Source organism: Boleophthalmus pectinirostris, unplaced genomic scaffold (assembly GCF_026225935.1).
Source record: "Boleophthalmus pectinirostris isolate CB_2022bp ecotype Guang Dong unplaced genomic scaffold, ASM2622593v1 HiC_scaffold_7, whole genome shotgun sequence".
Classification (NCBI taxonomy): Eukaryota; Metazoa; Chordata; class Actinopteri; order Gobiiformes; family Gobiidae; genus Boleophthalmus; species Boleophthalmus pectinirostris.
This window is the reverse complement of record NW_026571473.1, coordinates 12477641-12499097: the sequence shown is the minus strand read 5'-3', so window position 1 is coordinate 12499097 and position 21457 is coordinate 12477641. Positions and strand designations below refer to the sequence as shown.

Below are 21457 nucleotides of genomic sequence, written 5' to 3'. Positions count from 1 at the left end.
AGTATCACATTAAACAGCTCTACTTTACAGTTATTCAATTACAGGTGGATTTATAGCTCAAAAATATTTAGAAAAATGGGCATTATTACTGTAAGTGGAGTTGCAGCTCCATAGATCTGACCTGTAATTTGGTCTATTTTTTTTATTTTTTATTTTTTTCCCTTTGTGACGATAGGGAATTTTAATACCATACTGTGAAACATACCAGACGAAGCAATAACATCTCCATGGAGAAAAGCATTTGACAGACCCTCAACCAGAAAGGTTGTACACAGTACACCGTTACTATGGATTTTAACTCATGCATGGTGAAGACATGTATAAATAGGATACATACATATTAATGTTGTGTGGACAAAACAAGTGTGGTTTATCATATGTAACGTGAGAGAAAATGCAGGGACAGTGTCCGAGGTTTTATTTTTGCTTATTGTGTCCAATAAATCAGTGGATGGATGGACCCAGAGATGACACTTTCTGTATTAACATGAGGTCACATTCAAAACACTTGTGTCATAGCACTGTAACAGCCTGTCAGGTTTGCATTTCATTTGGATTTATCCTTCCAGCTATCATTATTCTGAAAGTCCATATTTTAACATAAGCTAGATCATTTTTTCCTGACCCATTCAAACCTTATACAGATATTATCATTACGTTGCTATCTATTATAACATTTAGTTAAATGTTGGGGCCTAACTACTCTATCTGTCCTGTGGCCAAACCTCCTGTCAAAGCCTGATATCATTAGATTTCAGAAGCTAAGCAGGGCCATGCCTAGTTAGAACTTGGATAGGAGACTGCTGGGAAAATCTGATGCCACAGTGGGACAGCAGTGACAAAAACTGCAGTTGTGTCCTTAGGCAAGGCACTTCACCCACATTGTCTAATATGAAAGCAGTGTGTGTGTGAGTGCTGGTGGTCGGAGGAGCAGATGGTGCAGATTGGCAGCCTTGTTTCCATCAGTCTGCTCCAGGGCAGCTGTGGTTACAATAGTAAGTCAGAGTATGGAGGGAATGAAGAATGCACCAAATTTTAAAGAGACTTTGAGCATCTGGAAAAGTGCTACATAAAACTAATGAATTATTAATATCTCTACTTGAAAGTATATACTGTATGTTGAGAGTAAACTGATAAAAATGTTGGAATATTTCACAGTATGGCATAGCATTTTCTCTTTCTATGGATACAACAGATGACACCTCTAGGTACAGGTCAGAATACTTATTTTTAATGGTGTAATAGAGCAATAAAAACATTATAACTGAATAAAAGCAAGATATATACTTAATGAAATATACTTAATGCCATACTGTGGAAAATTGTGTCTCATCTTCATGGAGACAAGCTGGTGACAAGTCATATAGTGCACCTTTAATTATGTAATTCACAAAATCATTATCACTGCATGTTGAGTCAAATATATGAAGTACATTAGATCTGAATGAAATAGGCATTGTATTGACTTTGTATTACACAATTCTCCTCCATTGTTAACATAAGCATGAGTGAACAGCCTCAATGGCCCACAGAATAATAAGGAAAATGTAGAGTGAGCGCACACGCACATAGAAGAATGGACTGGGTTTGTGCCAATTTAAACAAAATATGATCAAACTGAGAGCTCGGTTTGTGTCTGTCGAGGGGCGATGGGTCATTACTAAACTGTGCCATTTTCCTTTGCACTTTGCAAATTCATTACATAAAAGTGTCATTGTAGATCTTCATTCATTTGGTTAGAACCCACTGTACATTAAATCAGGCTTCCATTTAGTACTATACAGAGGAAATAAGTCATGTATTTGAACCTTACAGAGAGCACTTTGTCTATATTTGTCATAACATGCTGTATTATTACCATGGGAACATTCTGACCTGTCATGTGGACTATAGAGAGGTGTCACACTCACTGTCACACGCATCAGCTGCAGGGAAAACATGTCTGGACACAAATATATGCTCACATTTAAGTCACTTCACAGGCTGTGGATTTAAAGGTGCACTGTGTAAGTTTTCTGGTTAATGCATTGTCTGGAATGCTCTGCAGTATGGAATTAAACTTTAACCTACCCTGCATCTTCAATTAAAGGTCTTTACTTGTTAACTATACATGGGAAAAGGCAGTGGGCTTGTCTCTACATAGATCTGACCTGGTGGTACAACATGATTCTCTGAATGGAGATGAAGAATCATAATGTCATTGTCAGAATTCTAGTTTTTTTCGTGGGCCTTCTCCCCCCCTCCCTTCTTTGCCTCTGTGTGTCTGGAGCTGGGTGGACAGTCTGGCACCACCCTCACCTATGGTTTTCATTCACTACTAAACTGCAGTCCATTGGTAATCAAGCTACAGCCTCTACAGTACAAAGAATTGCCTCATTCATCCACACACTGCCAGATAATCAGTTTATCCACTGCCGCATAGTTACCGTTTGGTCTAGTGCGGAGGCTTTCAGTAGGTGAGGCCTGCCTTCCCTGTGGAGCGCCAAAAACCCACTGGGGAGGTGCAACACACACTCGAAGAAAAAATAACAGTCCACATCTGTACACATCTACAGCAGTATTGATACTGATAATTGTGTGCGTATTAGCTGTACAATTATGTTGCCATTCTGACAATCTACTCACAGTTCGGAGTGTCACCTTTTTGCCTTGTATACACCGTGGACCTCCTCCCTTATGTCGCATGGACCGTGTTTTCTTGCGTATGCTGCATGGGCTGTGCCTCTAAACCAGAATTAAAACCAAGACTAAACCAGTACTAAAATCAGGACTAAAATTAGGACTAAAACCAGGTCTAAACCAGGTCTAAGCCAGGACTAAAACCAGGTCTAAAACAGGTTTAAACCAGGTCTAAAACAAGACTAAACTAGGACTAAACCAGGACTAAAATCAGGACTAAACCAGGGCTAAAACCAGGTCTAAACATGGTCTACACAAGGTCTAAACCAGGACTAAAATCAGGACTAAACCAGGGCTAAAACCAGGTCTAAACATGGTCTACACCAGGTCTAAACCAGGACTAAAATCAGGACTAAAACCATGTCTAAATCAGGTCTAAACCAAGACTAAACCAGGACTAAGCCAGGACTAAACCAGGACTAAAACCAGGAGTAAAACCAGGTCTAAACCAGGACTAAAATCAGGACTAAAACCATGTCTAAATCAGGTCTAAACCAAGACTAAACCAGGACTAAACCAGGACTAAACCAGGACTAAAACCAGGAGTAAAACCAGGTCTAAACCAGATCTAAAACAGAACTAAAATCAAGACTAAAACTAGGTCTAAAACAGGTTTAAACCAGAACTAAAATCAGGTCTAAAACCAAGATTAAAACCATGTCTAAATCAGGTCTAAACTAGGTCTAAAACAACACTAAACCAGGACTAAAACCAGGTCTAAACATGGTCTAAACCAGGTCTAAACCAGGACTAAAATCAGGACAAAAACCAGGTCTAAACTAGGACTAAACCAGGACTAAACCAGGACTAAAACCAGGACTAAAACCAGATCTAAACCAGGTCTAAACTAGGTCTAAACCAGGTCTGAACCAGGACTAAACCAGGTCTAAACCAGGACTAAAAACAGTTACTTTGATAATTTTTTTCATGTTTTCTTCATGCTTTTTTAGATCATACCTACACTTGCAGATCCCCCCCAGCCTCTGACCCAAATCCCAGCACCCAACATTTTGATTATTTTCCAAAAAATCCTGTTAATTGTTGAGTTTGAGTTTTCTGCATGATTTGACCAGTCATTATAACAGCCATGCAGTGAACCATTCTAGGCAATAACAATGACATCTCCTTGGAGACGTAATATAGTGCACCTTTAAAATGTTTTCCAGTAATATAAGGCAGTCTGTGTTTCAGTTTCTTTTAACATCATGTTTTATATTAGTCAACTGAAAAAAAAAAAAAAAAAAAAAAATATAATATATATATATATATATATATATATATATATATATATATATATATATATATAATGTATATAATAACTAGTGAAAACTCTGCAAAATAAGATTAATATTTTGTGTAAAAGTCATGTTAAAATATAGATAATCGCTTTTTATCTAAATATTATTTGTACTCATATGCCAAACTAGAAGATGGGGGCAAAAGCAGTTTCCTTAATGACTTCATAGTACGCACTGAGGAAATATTCAGAAGGTATATCCACACGTTTGTATTAGAGACTATAGGCCCGCACAGCAAAGTTATTTCACTCACCCCCTTCTCCATTAAATATTATGACCCTATAGAACATTGTGATGCCATTTGAAACAGCAGTAATATGTGTATGTTTTATAGAGAGGCAGAGAGAGCTTCTGCCCGGGCACACTTTTACACTCCATCACTTCTCATTTGGAAGAGTACCTCTTGTGCCACAGCGGTGCCAGTCCCAGTGCCAGTGCCACCTCTCTGCTCCCTTCTGTGCCCTCTTTTCACTCTCTCTCTCTCTCCGTATGCTGCAATCAGAACTCACTCTGAAGTCACTCTGTATTGTTTGTTTTGTTTACACAGCAACATCAATTATTAATGTGAATATTTCCTCAACAAACGTGTCAGGTATCCCAGGGAGAATTGGAAAGCTTGGAGAAGTATCCATTAAAACTGTAATTTAAATCGAACAAAGCAAGTGGGGTTTGTTCGCTTGCCAGACTCAGATGAAGTGACCTAGATTACAACCAGACCTAGCGACCCTGTTTTTAAAATTACACCTGTTTGAATACAGGATTACGCTTCTGATCGCAAAATAATATTCCGAGTCTTAGCGTGAAGGACGTGATTAAAAAACAAGGAAACCCCACCAAATCACGTAGCAGGTTTAACGCGATTGTTCAGAGGCAGAGGCAGAAGAGGGAGCGTGGAAATGAAAATCCCTGTGAAGATAATCTCATCACTGTGAATCAATACACACTCTCCCTGCTTTTACTATGGAGAACTGTGACAGGAAGTGAAATCTAGGTCGCCAGGGGACACGGGACCTGGCGGGGTCACTAGATTTGGATTTATAGATTGCCATAACATAGAATATGACAGTGGAAGTTCAGCCCGTCTGACGCATCAATATAATACCAGGTCATAAAAGGGACAATAGCGCTCTTTGGCTCTGCACTAAATGTAATTCAGTCATTTTGTCAAAAGAGCTCAAACCAATCCAAATCTAAAGTATGGTCTGAGATGGTTGTGTCTCTAAGAAGAAAAGCTTTCTGCCAAATGTTGTTTTAAATAAAGGGATTACTCTTATCTTTACATATGTGCATTGTGTTGGAGGCATGCCATTTCATAGCTGTGTGATCTGTGAGGGTGTAATGACGCATACAAACATAAACCCATTGAGACTTTGCAGCTGACATCCTCAACCTTCTCTGGGGGTGGGATGCTAACTGTAGGCACTGCTCTGTTTGAGGCTCTGATCTTTATTTTAACAGAATCTGACCATAAACAATCCCAACTGGCTTAGTTGGAGCTACAACAGATGAGGTGATTTTGTACCGTTAAACAAGTCCCTTTCAAATATCATTAGAGTCAAAAGAACAGAACCATGAACGATGGTATTGATCATAGACTCCTGAAAATGTGTTGTTTAAATCCTTTTTTTTTTTTTTTTCTTGAGTTTTCAGACAATCTTTAAACTACTGTGGATACTGTTTGCTATTCTGTGCACCATAGTAACTCCTGAACATTCCACCATACACATACATGCAGAACACCCCCCATTGTAATGTCACTGCAAAGTATCTCATAGTATCTCAGTATTTCATAACTGAAATCTTATACTGTATACTGTAAAAACAGTTGCATCAAGAACAAGACATCTCCCAGTCAGAAGCAAGACTGACAGGATAGGTAAAACCAGGGTCACATATTATATTCACAAGCAGAACTAACTTCTGCAACACTGACTTGACAGTTAGAGCACCTCAGTGGACATCTCAAGGCACACCAGCTCCAGTTTGGACAGTCTTTGACACCTGAAAAACTTTTGCTTTTACCTACACTCGATTTAAACACAAACATTTCTTCTTCCTAATCTTTGACACACTCTGATAAAAAATGAACTGTAAAAACTGTAAAAAGACTGTGTACCTAATTCATTCCTACAGGTTACCAGCCTGTTGCCTGTCAGCCACCACTCAACTACCTCTGAATCACCATCCTTTTATGTAAAAAAAAAAAAAGAAAAAGCCCTCCCTTAGGCTTGAGTTTCAATGGTAGCCATCTGAACCCAGTTTTCTTTTTAATGAAATGTTTGGAAGGCCAGCAAGAAATACTCTTTTATCTATTGGTACTGGTCTGAAGAGCTAAAATTTATACTATCCTGAGTTTAATTAGTCCTGTCCTGAGGGAGGAGTTATAACCTGAAACAGCTCTGTCTTTGTCGACCTGCTGGCCTTGTTAAAACTTGTGAAAACGTCTGGGCGGTAAATGAAAGACTCATGTGAGACTTATTATGCTCTCTGATTGGATGTTTATAATGATGATGGATGTTTGTAATATGATTCAGACACAGTCCCCACTTAGTGCAGTTCAGCAGATCGAGCTAACAAACAGACACTGTAAACAAGTAGGTGTGTTCATTTCAGAGTAGTTTAAGTGTAGTTAGCTCCTCCCTTTAAGCAGATATAAGGCAGTGTCCATCAGTAATCTGACCTGAATTTACCTGAAATGTGATTTGATTAAAAAAACAATGTGATTTGATTAAAAAAACAACAACATTTGTCCAGTTGACAGAATTGAATGTCTTCTTTGCTATGTTTCTGATTGGATAATCGTCTTAACAAATTATACCAATTATAACAAATTATAATTATCATGGCCAGTGTTTTTATAATTAAGAATGAATCAGCATTGGATTTTTTTTATTTTAATCTGATTAATTTGAACATGTCGACCTCATATTGGGTGACCTTATACATAGATTTCCTTTAAGTCCTTAAGTTCTTTGTTAATATGACTCTTGCTTTATCCCTTTTTACTGCACAGTGGTAGTTTCTTTGTATTATACGCTCAACAGTGGCTTTCCCCATTTTCTCCCTGTGCTTAAACACAGTGAAGTCAAATCCTACTGTCAGTTCCCAGGACCAAGATGGTGGATTAGGCCTGAGATGGTCCCGAGGCGCTGCCCACCGCTCCTGCTGCTCCTACAGCCACTGGATTAGGTCTAATACAGAAGATCTCCCCGTGCAGGTCGAGTATCAGTCAGAACTCAGGCACTCCAGAGCTCCAACTGGGAGGGCGGAGCTTGGAAAGGTCACCTGGTTTGGCTTACAAGGAATGTTTAAAAACTAATTATTATTATTATTATTATTATTATTATTATTATTATTATTATTATTATTATTTTTGGATTAAAGGTGCACTATGTAACGTTTTGGTTGAGGGTCCATCACCTGCTTGTTGTCACTGCTCTGCTTGAAATGTTCCACAGTATGACATTAAACAGCTTTACTTTACATTTATTCAATTACAGGTTGTTTTTTTTTTTTTTATAACTCTGACATCTAACTTGGTCTCCATGAAGATAGAAATGGACCCTCCAGCAGAAAAGTTACACAATGCATCTTTAACATAAGGTTGGTAAAATTTGAAAAATGCAGTGAGTATTATGAGGGTTGTCAAAAAGTCAATACTAATCAAAAAAAAAAAAAAAAAAGATACTCATTTGAGCAAGGAACCATGATAATAATACATATGGGCAAAGCCAGACATTTTCCTTTTTCTGAATGATTAGTACTTAGGCTTAGGTTAGTTTTATTTTAAACATTATTCTATCAACACAGACATTGAAATCAACAGTCTGGAGTAATAATTGTTTTGTTTTGGGTGTTTTGTAGAGTGGGTAAGACTGTTTTTAGTGGCAGGCTAACTATGGCCATTGACATGCACTAGCCTAGCACCAGTGCCCTCTGCAAATACAAGGACTGGATGGATTTTTTTTTTTAAAGTGTCTCTACACGTCTCCAATACTTTGGCTCACTAGGAAATGAGGTTCTATGTCCAAAATTCTGGACCGTCCCTGTAAAGAAACCATTATTCTGTGCGGAAATATACATTTGATTGCATAAATACAAGTTTTACTGTCATATGGGTTTTGAAGTCAAACTCAATTAATCATAGTGTTGAGATAAAGTTTCTCTTTTTATTTTGTGTGTGTAATGTATTGGCAAAAGTATATCGCCAAGGCATTGATTCTCTGCTGTCTCTCTTCACTCCCATTTTCACTGCTAGGATTTAATGCCAACTAAAATGTATGAGCCAAAGTCAAATTTTAAGTAAAAGTCAGAACAATATGGAATAGTTTGAGATCAGACCATGCTTAGATGTTGTAGCATGGTCATGGATTACGTTACAGTTTTTTGGCAGTTGTGGGTTTTGGTCTGAAAAACACATCACGGTGCTTCTCCAGCTCCCTCACAGCCCTCAGCTCCCTCACAGGCCTCACTCTGTATTTTCTAAAGGATGAAGAATGGCTTGAAAGAACTCTATTTTGGCCCAGCAGATAACATCAACAAAGCCACAAAACACTCCAAACCCAGAGAGGACTCCATGAATAATAGTATGGAAATGAAAAGAAAGAGGTGGAAGCAACGGTTTTTGTTCAGAAAGTACATTAAAAGTGCATTGTGTAACTTTTTAGGTGGAGGGTCCGTCATGAGCTTCTCTCAGTGGGGATATTGCCTGGAATATTCCACAGTATACAGTAACACCACGGGGCCAATTTACATGTCTGATCTGTGGAGAGGCAAGCCCACCTGCAGTAAGAATGCAAGTTTTTAGGTCAATAAAAACATGTTATTAAGAAAATGCAAAGTGGACATATTTAATGTCATTCTGTCGCATTCCAAACAAAACAATATCATCCCTATGGAGACAAGCAGGTAGCGGTCCTTCCACCAGAAGTTGCACAGTGCATCTTTAAAGAACTTCATTTTCAACTGCGTTTACACAAGAAAGTAAAAATGAACTTATTATTGTTTTTGGGAGAATTCTTTTTAACTCAACAAACAAACCCAAGTTGCAACATGTTTGTTCAAGCCAATTAGTGAACTTATAAACAGAACAATAACTTTTGATGGTGCTTAAAATTGTATTGCTATTATTATATTTTTTTAATAATTGAAAAAAAAGTTCAAATAACTTTGTAAGCTTTCAAACATTGGATATGGGAATATATGTTTTCTTGTTCCCTGGCATCTCCATCTTGTGATGGAATTGAACAAATTGGGGGAAAATTGAGACTCTATGAATCTGCACCAATGAGGCAAGAATGTGAAAGTTTTGCCCAAAGTGATGTCATTAAATTAGCCCCTTGTTTACACAAAGCCACTTCAACAGCTAATTAAAATGTCTTCCCTTTTTTGTAGTGTCTTTGGAAGTTAAGTTTTGTGTTTATGAGCAGGAAAACTTTTAATCTATCTTCAGGAACAAGTAATCTGACATGTACTGCCCGTGTCCTCTGCTTCAGTACCATGGACAGTGCACGTAATTTAATCAGACTCCACTCTACTTTTCCTTTTTTCTTCTTTGAAAGTTAGTGCATATAATAGATTGGAAAACATATTCCATTATACATCGTCAAAATCTTTTTACTTAAAGGTGCCCTTCGTAAATGTTCAGGTGGACAGTCCATCACCTGCTTGTCTGGACATTTTGGAGAAGACATGGCAGGCAGATGCGACATACAAAGAGGTAATTCCATTACTGTTAGCAAGCATACGGTAAACAAGGACCAGCCTAGCATAATGCATACAATTACAAACTAGTGAATAAATAAAACAAATATTGTTACTTTGGTTATTTTGTTAATTGAATCTTTTACCTTTTGGAAAATTATGTTCCATCCATGTGATGTACTCCAGCTTTTTATGTTCCAATACCAATATTGATACTTTGGTTTTAAGTTTCTCTTGATACCCAATTATTATTTTTATTACTTTATTTCCTTTAAACACAAATGGCATAAAATTGGGGAACAATTATCCAACTATGTTTTGTAAGTTATTCATCATATAATTACAGAACATCTTTGAAAAATACAAGTTCAGTATTACAAGGAGTATTGGGCCATTAATGGTAAGTAAATAGACTTATTACAATTTATATACTGGGATATCGACTGAACCGATATCTTGGGGCCATATCTGATCAATCAAAATGTTCGATATGATACTGGTATCGATATCCAATACCAATATCATATCGGTGCATCCCTATTCCATGCATGTAAATTGTCTCTGCATTTTGATTGGAATTTTGAATCCTGATTATATGAATAGAGGGATTTCTTTTTAGAACTCATTACTGCTTCTTATGATTTTCCATTTTCTTTTGTCAACTTTTCTTCACAAACTTCCACTTGACTGGTGTTATCACTAATCATTAAAACAACACAAAAATGTGACACACGCACTTTAAGCTTGCTGTTTAACAATAGAACTCTCAAAAAACCAAAACAAAATAATGCACTCCAGGAAAAACCAAGCTGACATGTACCGACTGTGTGCTCTGTTTCAGCACCACGGACAGCGCACCTAATTTAACCAAACTCCACACGTATGGCACCCCCCTAAACAGCTGTTGCTATTATTTGCTTATGCAGGCCTAGCTCAGGACACACACACTCACACACACACACACACACACACACTGTCAACACTTTTCAGCAGTGTCCCTGCCTCTTCCAAGCCTGCTCCATTTTACCCCCAGGCCTCCTCCTCTCCTCCTCCTCTCTTCCTCCTCTCCCTTCACTTCTCACTGTGGCTGTCTCTACCGGGTAAAACATTGGATGAGGAGACACTGGTATGGAGGTGGTGAAAAAAAATAAAAAATAAAATGAAAATCCGCAGCTATACAACCCACCTTGGTGTCAATACAAAGACAAACAGAGATTGGAGCGAGCCACAGTTGCAGGGACTGGGTGAGCAGGTGTGATATCGAGATGCCAGTGGGTGTCCAAAAGATGGTAACATTTTTTTTGTTGGTTCTGAACTGACTTTGCCCTCGAAATTTCCAGTAAAAATGTACATTATAGGTGTATTTCAGTAGTTCAAAGCTGAAAATTTACCTATTACAGTTGATGGATTGAAGTAAAATAGCTCTAAAGATCCTGTATCTGCTTTTTCCCTCATGTATTTCAGGAAGCTTTGTCGGGCCCCAGTACAGATATATTGTATAAGCAGCTTTTATATGAGGTCAGAATGTTTGCTGTAAGCTAATTCTTCTAATTATAACATGTTTTAGGGTCAGATAAATATAGATATTACACATTAGCATGCTAATTGCTGTTTTACCATCATTGCAAAGTTCATCTGGTCTTTGTGAGTAATAAAAAACACTTTTAAACTGCTCAGAATGCATTAGGTTAGTGAGGAAGGACTTTGGACCAATTAGTTCTGTTTTTCATGTTTTTAACACAGTAAAAATCAGATACAGCACATTTAATAATCAAGAAGTTACAGTAATGGGAATTCTGTCATTTTATGTGTAGTTATAATTTGTTTTGTTTAATCATAAGGGCAATTTTCAGTGAATGAGTGGCCTCTGTATACTAAACTAGGACTTGAGGAGGAGCCAATTCCAGAAAAAAATATATAAAAAAATATAAATATTTAATTTTTTTTAAGATTCTGGACCAGTAGTGGCTCTCAATCTTTTGGTATCATCAATATATTCCTGGCAAGAATTTAGTGATAGTAGATTTTTTAGTTTTAAGCAGATTTTATCCAAATGAAAATTGCTCTTGGGTAAAAATGTTTGTGGTGACTCTTATTTGGTCTCTCCCTGCCTGTTTCCATGGGAATATTATCCTTGTGGCTACAATCTTCTAGTCAGGCTGGCGCCACCTAGTGCCTTTGCTCAATTTCATTTCTCTCCAGCGACTAGGTCAGGAATCACAATACACTAGACGGTTTGCAAGAACCCCGGAAGTTGTAGACCACACATCGACCAATCAGCAAAGAACTGTGAAGTTATGACGTCAAACTCAAGCATCTGTCTGGGTCCCTTTTGTGGTACAACACAACAGTAAACAAAGCGGCCAAGATGGATGTAGACAAAGCCATACAATCTGTGTTGACAACGATTCCCAAGATCGAGGATTTAAAGCCAGAACAAAGAGAATTTTTGGTGATGTTATTTTAAGACGTTATTGCCCTTCTTCCTACTGGATTTTACATCACAACCAAATAGCAGCGATTGGTTAAATAAAAAAGTACTCCCCTACTGTCAAGTGAACAAATCCTATAGCTGCGAGGTCAGATGGTTTACACGAAGTGAAACCAGCTAACAATCTTCCACAGTATAGTCTATCTATGTGGAGAATGTTCCTTAGTATGATTTTAAATTTTTACTTCCACAGAATCATGATGGGCCTCCTCCAGAAAGCTACACACTGTACTTTTAAAGAAAATCATTAGATCATAATATCATATACATATACGAATCCATAGGTCAACTTATTACACACAAATGCCTCTCTTTGTTGTTAAGTGGACATGTATCACGTGTATGGATTTTCTGTTTACGGCATTAGGGCCTCTGCATTCATCTGACTTCACCCGTGGCTACGCCCATTTGATTAATATCACTTCTAAATGTCCTGTTCTTCCCTGGGCGAGCTCATGTTTGATCATCCGCCCATTGCTCCTCACGTGGTGCCCCCCTGAGCAATGGGGTTTCAGGGATATGCCATGTGTAGAAGCTGGATATGTGCACGCTGGTGTCCTGAGTCCCACATAAGTACACACCAATCTGCTCAATGATTTTTATCGATAATGAATCAATCAACCGTGGCATTATAAGACCACCGCTTACTATTGATGATCACATTGTTGCATGTTATAAGCATGTGTCTAGCAGCTTGTACTGTAGAGCCTTATAATGTTTGTAAATAGAAAATATTAGTCTCAATGCATTTTCAGTGGTACAGTAGGTTTTCAATTAAAAAAAAAACAAAAAACTTTTTGGTGACTGATGACCACTTATATTCAAAGTTTTCACATTTCTAGTACTTGTGACTTTTCCCATTCAAAAGATGTAATATTTAGTTTTAAAATGTTAATCCCTATGTCAGCTTTGACTTAATAAGCATTTCTTAAATCTATCGACATGTTTTGTCGGACAATAATGCACCAAAAATATAGCGAACTACAAAAGCTTGACAAAATGGAAAATGTCTTTATTTTGCAGCCTCAATAAAATGAACGTGACACAGCACCAAGCTTTGTGCGCAACTATTCTAAATATAGCAGTCCATGAAGGGTCTAAACATAACAAAACTACATTGTAAATCTGATTTTTCTAATGGAATCCGCCTTTATTTTCTCAGTAATTGTCGCTATATAGCTCCCACGTGCATCACCTGTCGCTTTTACACCACTTTTTCTTCTGCAGAGCACTTTTGAATTATATGCCTCTGCAGAATGGAAGCACCTCACAAGAACTGATGGATACTCATTTGTTTAAAGGTCTTATACTATGCAAAATTGACTCATGTGAGCTTTAAGACATATTAGAATGTGTTTACCTCCACAAAAACATATCAGGAGGTGTGTTTTTTTTCGTTCACACATGTTTGAGTAAACCTAGATTATTGGGATGGGAACCTTGTGATGTCATGAAGCAGTAGTTTTGAAGTTATCAACTACCTTTTAGTTTTAATTTTGAAGAGATTGACAGCTCCAGGGCTGAAATTATCCATATAGTTCTAGTGAAGGTTTATGGAGTTTAAAAACATAGTGGAACATTTCCTGTATTACCACATGACTTCATAAAGTAGAGACTTTTCTGTTTCAGCCTAAATATGCAGGGTTTGTGTGTTAAACATGTGTGAATGAAACAAAACACAACTCCAGGTATGTTTTTGATTAGGAAACAACATTATAACCTAGATCAGAAAACAGAAAACATTACAATCTGGCCCTCACCCAATTCAAAAACACTTGACAAATTTCCTGTCTAATCAAAAGAACCAAACCATTTCTTTTACATTACAAATCAGGCAAGAAATCTAGGGGTAATAATGGACTCAGACTTGAACTTTAACAGCCACATCAAACCAATAACATCTGCAGCCTTTTACCATCTAAAAAACATAGCAAAAATTAAAGGTTTACTGTCTAAAGCAGACTTGGAGAAACTTATCCATGCATTTGTCTCCAGTAGATTAGACTACTGTAATGGTCTGCTCACTGGTCTCTCCAAACGAGCTGTGAGACGCTGCAGAACATCCAGAATGCTGCAGCTCGGGTCCTTACTCGAACTAGGAGGTATGAGCACATAAGTCCTGTGCTCAGGTCTCTGCACTGGCTTCCTGTGCCTCAGAGAATAGACTTTAAAGCAGCTCTGCTTGTACAAGTGTCTCCATGGCCGAGCACCAAAGTACATCTGTGACATGTTAGTGTCATATGAACCATCTCGCACTCTGAGGACCTCAGGGACCGACCTCCTGCTGGTGCCCAGAGTCACGACTAAACAAGGGGAGTCAGCGTTTCAGGTTCATGCAGCTAAAACCTGGAACAGTCTTCTGAACATGTGAGACAGACTTTTCTGTGACGCTGTTTAAATCCAGGCTCAAAACATTTCTGTTTAACTGTGCATATAACTGAAAGGTTTTCATTCCGCACTCTTCTCTCCAATTTATGTCTCTCTTTTTTAATTTTAATCTTCATGATTATTTATGTTTTGATTAGTTTTTATTATGATTTTAATGTATTTCTTATTCTGTAAAGCACTTTGAATTACTTTGTGTACGAATTGTGCTATACAAATAAACTTGCCTTGCCTTGCCTTGCCTACATAATTAGTCATATGTTATACTTGATCTTTAGCTAATGTTAAAAAAAAAAAAAAAAAAAAACTTGTTATATAAATTGTTGAAAAAATTAGAAAAAAGGGCAATTCATCATTTTCACAGTGATGTCTGTAATCCATCTTCCTACAACGAGGTACAGGCCAAAATAACAAAAAGCACTTTTCCATTTTAATGTAAATAAGTACAGGTACAGCAGTGAGGCCGGGGGAATTTGCCTTCAATATCTAATAAAGGCACTAAATGGTACCCAGAATGCATTTGGGAAACCCCCCGCAGGAAATAAACGCAGCTATAAAATTCCATCTACATTGGCACCTATTTGAGGAGGAGAGTACAATTAATTTTGGCAACTGATTTGAGGAGCCATTTTATTGAATTGGTTTCGATTTGGCAGAGGTTTTACAGTGTCCCACTTCAGCTTTATGGAGAGTGTTGACACCAGACACCAGCAATGGGGACAGTATGAAAGGGAATGTTCATTTCTTCTTGTGCTTAAAAGTAATATTCAAACTTGTGTTCCATCATTTCTAATCTGTAAATCTTGACAGTCAAAGGGCCCATGTTATGTTTTTTTCTTTGTCTGGTCTATGTAATAATGTTGTTTCCTCATCATAAACATACCTAGAGTTGTGTTTTTTTTCATTCACACATGTTGAACACACAAACCCTGTATTACTCAAACATGTGTGAATGAAACTAAACACAAAAAAAGCTCACAAGAGTCAATTTTGTGTAATATAAGACCTTTAAACGACAAATACCAATAGACCAATTCTTTTGCATTCATTATGTTACATGAAATCAACCAATACTTTGCAGTGACATTGTGCCGGGGGTGTTCTACAGGTATATCTATGGTAGAATGTTCAGAAGTTACTATAGAGACACAAGGCACACGTTAGCAAACACAGTCAAAACAGTTTTAAGATTGTCTGAAAACTCAAAAAGAAATACAAAATGGATTTAAACAACACATTTTCAGGAGCCTTTGATCAATGTGAGCATCCATGGTCCTGCTTAGGTGTTTGATTTTCAACAAAAATGGAGAGCGTGAGTAACTGAAAACAATTATTTTATGTGTGAGAGATTTGTTTAACAGCACAGAGCAGCTCACTTGTTGTAGTTCAAGATAAGTCTGTTCTTTATGGTCAAATTGTGGTCAAATAAAGCACAGGTTAAAGTCTAATAAAGCCTCAGACAGAGCAGAGCCTCCAGTTAGCACCACATCCTGAGGGAAATTGATGACATCAGCTGTAAAGTATTAGTTATTGTAAAAAACATATAATATTTGTTATAACAGCAGTAGGACTATACGAATCCACAGTGACAATACCGACAATTTTACCAGCACATTTCTGGTTGCAACAGCAAAGTACAAGACAGCAATACAATAGCACATCAGCTGAAGCATTGATATTCCTGGGACATGTGCAAGCAAGCAACAAGTGAGTGAATATTAAATAATAGATGGATTTATAAAGAAAGAAAAAAGAAGGAAAAGAAAACACACACATACACACACACACACATACAGCCACCAAAATAATCCATTAACTCAATAGTAGAGGACTCCATCTTAATTTAATGGCTGGCATAGCACCGCAAAGTACAACAGCAGCCAAAGATGATTCAAAATATCCTAATGAATGCCAAAAAAAAAGTTGAATCAGTCTTTCTTGATTTGATTTTTGGTTGGTTAAAACTTGTGGATAAATGAAATTGTTTAAGTCTGCTTCTCTGCTCTTGAAGATGTGACTGACATTCAATGGATTCCCTTCAAACAGGCCCAGAACACAGCCTACAGCACAGATATTGATATAGTGAGAGAGAGAGAGCTGTGGGAAAACAGATGCAAGAGATACAGCGAGCGAAGACGGCACCAGTAGATATGAATCAGGAAAAAGACTTGGTGACTGATCATATAGAGGGTTTTCAGTATTATTTTGTGTGAGGCAGGGATCTCAAGGCCTAGGAATCAAATTAATAAAAACAACTAGCAAATTTTGTCTGTTTTCCTTGGACAATATACAAAACAAAAGATGGGAACACATATTAAAGGTTCTATATTACACAAAATTGACTCTTTTGAGCTTTAAGCCATGTTATAATGTTGTTACCTCCGCAAAAATATACCTGGAGTTGTGTTTTGTTTTATTCGCACATGTTTGAGTGATCATTTATTATTGTCTGTCTACATCTCCAAAGCTCAAAATGCTCTGTTCCACTTGTGATGTCATGAAGCAGTAGTTTCCAGCTAAATTTTACTTTTTAATTTAGTAAAGATGGGTAAATTCAGGGCTGACATTATTCAAATGATTCAAGTGAAGGTGTATGGAGTAAAAATACAGTGGAGCACTTCCTGTATTATCATATATTTCTGTTTGAATTAAGCCTAAATATGCAGGGTTTGAGTGAATGAAACAAAACATAACTCCAAGTGTGTTTGCAATGAGGAAACAGCATTACAAGAGATCAGAAATCAGAATATGGGACCTTTAAAATAAACCAAAATTACACAGAAAACAGAAAATATTATCCATTTGTTAAAACATAAAAATAAACCTATATACCTCCTACCCGTCTTGCCAATCCCTCCTCTATATAGCAACTAAATCTGTTTCCTTATTGGTGGGACCTGCTTACATGTTCTATATGTGCCAAGAGGCCAGTGCCCATTCCCCTTTAATCTCCTGTCCACAGAATAGAGCAGCTCTGCCCCTCAGATATTCTCCATATTACACCAGAGGCTTTGAACTCATAGGTCTGTGTTTGACAAGAGGCAAAGCTTGGTTAAGGCTGTTCCACTGTCTGCTTCACTTCACATAAGAAAATGGCACTGCATGTATCAGAAAACCACAGCGTGCTCTCCCCATAGGCAAACACTTTATCCCTTTTAGGACGTAGCGACGTGGTCAATTTGTAATATATAAATCACATTTAGTGCAAATACTCTGAAGCGCCTATGGTGTAACAGCATATGGGTCAAATCCACAATTTCCATTTTGAAACCAACTACAGCCACTGCAAAAGGGGTTTATGCAAGAAGAGGAGCCCTGCAATTCAGAGGGTTTGTGACATAACTCAAAATCCAGTTCAAAATGTAATTGTTGATATATAAAAAGAGCAAGAATAGGGGACAAAATCCAGATTTTTTTCCCCAAAACATAAAAGCTGAGTGAATGTGCTGATTGTGAACCAAACATGGAAGAGATAGAAAACAGGACTTATTGTGCACACCACCGTCACACTTTTGGATCAGAACCAAAATGCAAAGTGTAATAGACCGTGGAAACAGTTAAAACTGCCCAAACACTATAATCCCAAATAGTTCAAAACAAAACGAGCGCACTTTCTTCCAGAACATGTTTCACTCTGAACCACACTCCTGCGCTGCTCTCGCCAAACGCAGACGCTGCCATATTTGACTCCACTCAAATCAAACAGGTCAAGGTCAAACTGTAGCATCAGTCCCCAGCGGACCGAACATTTAAACCCGGATCACACCCAGCCAAACACCGCGCGCTCTGGAGCTCCTTGTGCGCCTGGAGCCCGGAGCGCGCGCACCACAGCAGGTAAACAGCTCCCACCTGTGTGTCCAGCGGCTCCCCGTGCTCAATGACGCTGATGAAGGGGATCTCCAAAAACGACGCCATGAACTCCACCTGTAGCAGCTCCTCGCGGCTCTGTGGGAAGGCGAGCACCGCGGACACTCCTTGCACCACCACACCCTGGCACACGCACCGGAACAGGGACTCCGGGTCTGCGGCTGCGGGCTGCCGGGTCACGAGCTCCAGACTCAGGTTATACGGTAAGAAGTTGTCGCCGTCCCGGGTCATGCCTGTTGCAGCTCGGGTCAGTGCCGCTTGGACCTGGACACGAGCGGCTCTTTGCGCGGGCAAGAGCGCACCGACGCGCACTGTGTGTCCAATCTGCGCCAGAATATGGCACGGCTGCGGGTGATGGAGGCACGGCTGCACGAGGAGCAAGTGCAGAAAGATGAACGCGCGGAGTCCGATGTGAGAGTAGAGAGTCCGGGAAGTGGAAGTGGAAGAGGACCAGGACAAGGTAGAGGTGAAATTCATCCTGCCGCGCTCTCAGCATCGCTCTGCCGCTCTCCGCTCGATGCTCCTCCGCCGCCTGCCGCTGAGAGGAGAGCGCTACTCCTACTGTTGCTGTTCGGGCGGCTGGTTCTGGGATGGGAGATGGTGGGGGTCTGGGGGGAGGGGGGCAGAGGAGGAGCGGGCAGTGGATGTGGAGGTGCGCATGCAGGTAAAAGTGGAAAACTCACGAGAAAGGCGCAGGATGGTGAAGGTCAAAGATAGGAGACAGTCCCGTGCGCTAAAATAGGGCTGGGGGTAAAACAACACGGACAAATGGAAGTGCCACTGAGTAGAAAGAAGTGATTTCAAATGTCACAAGGATCTGTTCAAATACACCAGCTCTGCAAACCCCGAGAGCCAAAACAAGTCCCCAAATTCTCCCCTTTTCCACACTCTCACGTCAGACCTGTGGAAAATTCTGACATCTCATTTTATGTAACTGTCACAAAGTATTTCCCACACATCTCCAAAATGGTGACAGTTACAGTGTAAGAAAACGTGAGGCCTGGGTTTTAAGTTTAGGGCAAAATAAAGGTTTAAATTAAATAATAACTTACTAAAAATGATTTACATTTTAGCCAGTGTCAGTGTCTTGACTTGTTCTTCTTCTCATGGACCAAAACAGAAGCATTTTAATGTCTAAACTGGATGAAATTCAAATTCAAAGTACAAAGTCTTTTCAGAGCTGTAAACCAAAACCTTTTAGAGTTTCTGGCTTTTTGGCACTTTTTGGAAAGATTCAAGATTTGCATATTTCTCTTTGCATATCCTCCACACGCTTTGCTCCACACTGACTTTATATAACCCGTATACTACACAGAGAAGCGGAGAGTGGTCACACCTGGTATTAGAGCTGCTGGCCTCCTTTGATCCTATCAGAATGAATTTTAATGCCAGCCTGAACTAGAGGTTAGACAGTAAAGGCAAGATATTTTTTTCCCATTGCCATGAGTCAGTTGTTCACACCTAAGCACATAACAGTGCCTATAGAATACATTATTTTTTGTGCTTTCATTGTGGGCAAGAAAATACAAACAATACATAAGCAATAGTAAACAAAATATGTCTTTATTGCTCTATGAAAAAACAGAAAAAACAAGATAATGCTGTGCACTGTGTAACTTTTCTGGTGAAGGTTCACCGCCTGCTTGACTCGATTTAGACATTATTATACTTTCTTCTAATGTTCTAGAGTCTGGCATTTAAGCTGGCCAAGTTACAGGTCAGGTCTGTGGAGAAGTGGGCCTGCTCATCGTAGGTATACCTGTCTTTGCTGTAGTTTTGAAAAAAAAAAAAAAAAAAATGCCAGCAAATGAGACTGTGGAACATCCGAGGCAAAGCAATGACATCACCATGAGACAAGCAGATGGTGAACCCCCAACAGAAAAGTTACACAGTGCACCTTTAACTATACATGGCAAAAATGTAAAACTTTTCTGAAAATGAATCCTGATCTAGAGAAGGCAGCAGTGTTGTTGGCATGTTTTTCATACAGTTTGCTCTTTCCTTGATACAGCTGTAATTAAAAATGCATGCATAATGTGTATGCACAGACAGCGGTGAAGGACTGTGGGAGTGAAGGGGACTTATCCAGAGCCTGTGCAGACAGGGGCCCTCACCAAGTCTGTAATATGCAATTATTATAGAGAAATGTGCACAGATAATGACCCCCACATTTTAAATAACATATTTTCTGACAATAAATATAGATCTAGAGTAATTTCTTGGTAAATAGTTAAATGTTTATATAATGTTTTTCCACCTTCAAAGACCTCAAAAGAACCAATCTTTCATTCACACACACTCATACACCAGTGCACGCTGACACTGGGAGGACTGAGAACAGAATTCGAACTTCCAACCTTCAGATCAGTAGATAAACTCTCTACCAACTGAGCAGCTGTCTTGTAGTTACAAATGTTTTAAGTCTTCTTTTCAGATTTTTTGTTGGCCATGTCACAACTGGCGGCCATCTATTTCATTGGTCCTTCATACATTTAAAACACACCCACGCACACTGAATGTTTTCATTACTCCATTATTTCTATTAAGGGCTGTGGAGCTGGAGCAGATCACTGTTATGGGTCTATGTCGGGTCCCCTGGGTGAAGCACAGACATATTTACTCAGCATCTCATCAGTGGTATTAATTCAGTCAAAACTTAAATGGATTTTAAAAGCAGAGAGGTGATGAGAGGACATGCAGCTATGGCTGCCAACTTCTGTTTGGTAAAGGTTACGTAAACATTTGCTAATATTCAATTTCATTACAATCTAAAGGATTTAATAAGGTTAATATGTATTTCAGAATATTTTCAAAATAGTTGGCTGAAACACAGTGGACGCATTAAAGACCCATTTCAGAGAATCATCTGTGTGCCAGTTTAACAACAATTTTGTTTAGAATAACACCCCATCAAGTGTTAAAACTGCACTATTTTAGGATAATACTTAAAAATAGTTGTCTCCATGAAGATGTTATTGCTTTGCTTGAAATATTCCACAGTATAGCATATAAAGATCTTTGTTATTCATAATTG

The 21457-nt window shown here is 38.6% G+C and overlaps 1 protein-coding gene across 1 annotated transcript in view; it reads right to left on the bottom strand.

The window, feature by feature from the left end:
* Positions 1–18900, bottom strand: part of grin3bb (glutamate receptor, ionotropic, N-methyl-D-aspartate 3Bb) — a 93319-nt gene extending 74419 nt beyond the window's left edge. The window contains exon 1 of the mRNA XM_055164768.1: positions 18406–18900. Within this exon, the coding sequence (XP_055020743.1) occupies positions 18406–18900 (495 nt within the window). The remainder of the gene's footprint in view (positions 1–18405) is intronic.
* Positions 18901–21457: the final 2557 nt, after the last annotated feature.